A 4,103-nucleotide genomic window follows, 5' to 3' on the forward strand; every position below is an offset into this window, starting at 1 on the left:
TACTAATCAAACCATTTGACTTTCTTTTAAAAAGTTTTTGTATATATATAGGGCTTGTATATAATATAAGTGTGGACACACATTTTATATTATAAATAAATACATAAGTCTTGTCGACATGTCTATAAGTTAGCTTAGAAAAGCAAATGATTTGGTCTATATAACACACAAAACACGAGTCTTTAGAATTTTGTGGTGAATGTGAGAGTCAACATTAATGGAGAAAGTCACGAGAAGAACTATCTCCTTCTCCGCTTCCTTCATCTTCTTTATCTTCTCTTCCACCATTATCTTTCTCGCCGGAAAGTCCTCAGCCAAATTTTCTCACGACGGTGAAAATAATGTGACGGCCTTGTTCCTCTTCGGAGACTCTTTCTTGGATGCAGGAAACAATAATTACATAAATACCACAACACTTGACCAAGCCAATTTTCCACCTTACGGTCAAACATTCTTTGGCCTCCCCACCGGAAGATTCTCCGACGGTCGTCTCATCTCCGATTTCATTGGTGAGAACATTAATATATGTTTTATTATTCTTATTTTTTTTAGGTCGTGGTCTTATCTAAATATATAATATTGACGGAAATGTACGTTAATGATAGCGGAATATGCGAATTTGCCGTTAATTCCGCCGTTTTTGGAACCGGGAAATAGTCAAAAGAAGCTTTACGGCGTCAACTTTGCGTCTGCTGGTGCTGGTGCTCTTGTGGAAACGTTCCAAGGTTCGGTACGTTATTTATCTTTTACTTTATTTTGTTTTAATTTCTTTGGGGGTTTTTTTAGTAATTGTTTTGCATTATAGTGTATCTTAAAATAGATATTGTCATTTGATTGAGTTTCGTTTGCTTAATTGATCTCTGAGTTTGATTGAATGAAGTTAACTTTTATATACTTAAAATGGTGATGATTAAATGATTGCATATGGAAGTGGGTTTCGAGTTTTGACCCGATTATTGTGGCTAAATTAATTGACAAATCTTCTTTAAAATGTAGTATTTTGGTCCCACCTACGATTTGTTTTGTATCCTTTTACATACTTTATTTAGATATATCATATATATAAAGATAGTAGAATCCCTTTTTAATATTATTAAATTGTAAAATATGCAATACGCCAGTACCCACTTACTTATTTAGGACAATTAGGGATCTGATTGGTAACCAAAGTTGTACAAACTTTTTTAACTGTAACTTTTACCGGAATAGTACAAAACTGTATGAAGGAGCTATACGAGAAAACTGTACAAAAAAAGCTGAAAGTAAAACTTTTTGTAACGTTTTTGATAAAGTTTTTGTGATTGATAAAAATAAAAGCTGTACAACTTGTAATACTCTTTTTTTTTTCACCAATCAAACCCTAGATTTTAAATTTAAGGTTAGGTCAGATGTATTATTCTATGTTGTTAAACGTGGTTACCAATTCCTAATAATTGTAAGGTTATAAATTTGAGAACACAATTGGAACACTACAAGAAAGTGGAGAGATTGTGGAGGACAAGATTTGGTAAAGAAGAAAGCAAGAAGAGAATCTCAAGAGCTGTCTATTTGATAAGCATTGGGAGCAATGACTACTCAAGCCTTTTCTTGACCAATCAATCTCTTCCCATTTCAATGTCTCAACATGTTGACATTGTCATTGGTAATATGACTACATTCATTCATGTAAGTTAATCATCATCACCATCATCATAATATAAACATTATTTGTTTGCATTAATTTATTTGTTATATGGGTTTTTAACAGGAAATATACAAGATTGGAGGACGTAAACTCGGGTTCTTGAATGTGCCGGATTTGGGTTGTTTTCCAGCTTTACGAATACTACAACCGAATAATGATTCTTGCTTAAGAGATGCTTCAAGATTAGCAAACATGCATAATAGAGCTCTGACAAATCTCTTGTTTAAAATGCAAAGACAAGTCAAGGGCTTCAAGTTCTCCCTCTTTGACATGAACAAAAGCCTTAGACTCAGAATGCAACATCCTTCTAAATTTGGTAAGTGAGCTCTTTGTGAATTTTGTTGGGCTATTCCACTTATAATATTCATTAAGGGGCCCATTAAAATATATGTTCATAACCCAATACCATTTTTGTGATAAATAAAAGGGTTTAAAGAAGGGGAAGAAGCATGTTGTGGAACTGGGAAGTGGAGAGGAGTATTCAGCTGTGGAGGGAAGAGAATTGTGAAAGAATATAAGTTGTGTGAGAATCCTAAAGATTATATTTTTTGGGATTCACTTCATCTCACACAGAATACTTACAACCAATTTGCAAATTTAATTTGGAATGGTGGGCACAAGTCAGATTCTCTAGTGGTTGGCCCATACAATATCAATAAATTATTTCAGATTCCTTGATTTGAATGTATTACACTATAATACACATGGATTTTATGTTCATTTTTTACAACTTTTTTTCTTTCAATTATGGATCCAAAAATTCGAAATAATATGATGTCATGTTTTCCGGTAGATCCAGCAGTCTCTCGTATCAAAACTAACTAGCCATTCTTTTCTTTTTAACCAATTGCAACAAATAATGGAAGTAACGCACAAACAAGAAAGATACAAAGACTAGTAAATAATTTGCATTTTTTTTAAAGAAAGAAATTAAGCATAAACAAGATACAAAACATCTTGAATTCATTAAAAATCCACTAGTTACATTGTCTTTAACAAGAAAATAGAAATACGAATATAAAACTCCAATCTTAGTGAGGCAGTAGTATCAAGTGAAGGATCGAGTCGTTCTGGATGTTGTAGTCGGCTACGGTGAGACCATCTTCGAGTTGCTTGCTTTTAAACATCAGCCTCTGCCTGCCCACCGGGATGCCTTCTTTATCTTGGATCTTGGCCTTGACGTTTTCAATTGTATCGCGGTTTTCCACCTCTAAGACGATTCTCCTTCCCGTCAAAGTTTTAATAAAAATAAGCATGCCTTCACCATGACGAAAGTCCGGCCCATTATTTGGACGGATTGGGTTTTCATCGATCTTGAGGTCGATAATTTTGTAGCTATCGACCTCTAGGTTGATCATTGTTATTTCACCCACTGTCTTTATAAAAATCTGCATGACTTTACTATGACGAATGTCCTGTGGAATATTTCGACAGCTCGTCGGGTCTTCGTCGATTTTGAGGTCGATGGTTTTGGAGCTATCGACCTCTAGGTTGATCGTTGTTTTCCCATCCATAGTCTTATGAGAAATCTGCATTTTACCAAGTACTCACAAGCGAAGGTGGTAAAAAATCAAAGGAAATGAAACCAAAGCAGATGCCACTCTTACTCTAAATCTCCTAGGATGTTTTTTTAAAACATTGTTGTGGCCTTGTGGGAATTTATTTGGTTAACAATTTCCTATACTTATTTTGGAAACGTCGTGTTGACTGAGCAAAGGAGTCCTCTTGAGGCCGCTTCAAAAAAAAAATCTCTAAAAAAACGCTCTCTCTCTCGAAATGGAGATGAAGGTGGAGACTCTAGGGAACTGATTCCCGACGATGAGCGGCTTTGCTCCGGTGGTATCATCGCGGTTCTATCATGGTTTTGTGTCGGATTGTATGGTTTTTGCGGTGGTTTCGGTTGGTTCAGTTTTTTTAAGGCTCAATTGGATCTCGAGTCTCGGATTATTAGGTTTTGGTTTGGGGAAAGGAAAAGCTCCTTCATGTGCTGGATCGATTACAAAGAAAATATGGCTTTATTCGGTGAAGTTTCATCGGATCTGGAGAGAAGTCGAGGAAGTTCTGGGTTTAGAGTCCATGGTTTTGAGTTTCGGTGGCTTGAAGGGTTTCGATCGGGTCGTGTTGACGATGGTCTGTGAGGTTGCCTCAGTTGGAGTAGGGGTTCTGGTAGTGAAATCAGGTTCTGGCCGGTTAAAGATGATGAAGGAGAGTAAGATCACATGGGATGAGTCTTCTATGTGGATGTCGGATTCGCACACTCAAGTATTTTATTAAGTAGGAAAGATTATTCTTGAGAGACAAAAATGAATATGTAAAAACTTATAAATTGATACGAAAATCGCTATAGTATTTCTTTCTTGAGAGGAAGCCCCCTTTACATGGCCATTGGCCTATATATTTATACATAGAGAAACGACAT

General features: G+C 35.7%; 2 protein-coding genes across 2 annotated transcripts; one reads left to right on the top strand and one right to left on the bottom strand.

The window, feature by feature from the left end:
* Positions 1 to 2,429, top strand: LOC9327843 (GDSL esterase/lipase 5). Its single transcript, XM_002891735.2, has 5 exons — positions 1 to 509; positions 606 to 730; positions 1,441 to 1,665; positions 1,748 to 2,000; positions 2,112 to 2,429. Exons 1-5 carry the CDS (start codon positions 218 to 220, stop codon positions 2,360 to 2,362), a joined length of 1,146 nt encoding a protein of 381 aa, XP_002891781.1. The 5' UTR covers positions 1 to 217; the 3' UTR covers positions 2,363 to 2,429.
* Positions 2,430 to 2,561: 132 nt separating this feature from the next.
* LOC9327844 (polyubiquitin) lies at positions 2,562 to 3,198 on the bottom strand. Its single transcript, XM_002894423.2, has one exon. It carries the CDS (start codon positions 3,196 to 3,198, stop codon positions 2,716 to 2,718), a length of 483 nt encoding a protein of 160 aa, XP_002894469.1. The 3' UTR covers positions 2,562 to 2,715.
* Between the last annotated feature and the right edge of the window lie 905 nt (positions 3,199 to 4,103).

The sequence above is a fragment of the Arabidopsis lyrata genome (assembly GCF_000004255.2).
Source record: "Arabidopsis lyrata subsp. lyrata unplaced genomic scaffold ARALYscaffold_1, whole genome shotgun sequence".
NCBI lineage: Eukaryota > Viridiplantae > Streptophyta > Magnoliopsida > Brassicales > Brassicaceae > Arabidopsis > Arabidopsis lyrata.

Coding starts and splice junctions, on each gene's coding strand:
- LOC9327843 (XM_002891735.2), top strand. CDS start 218: ATGGAGAAAGTCACGAGAAGAACTATCTCCTTCTCCGCTTCCTTCATC. Junction 510..605: donor TCTCATCTCCGATTTCATTG/GTGAGAACATTA, acceptor CGTTAATGATAG/CGGAATATGCGAATTTGCCG. Junction 1,666..1,747: donor ATATGACTACATTCATTCAT/GTAAGTTAATCA, acceptor GGTTTTTAACAG/GAAATATACAAGATTGGAGG.
- LOC9327844 (XM_002894423.2), bottom strand. CDS start 3,198: ATGGATGGGAAAACAACGATCAACCTAGAGGTCGATAGCTCCAAAACC.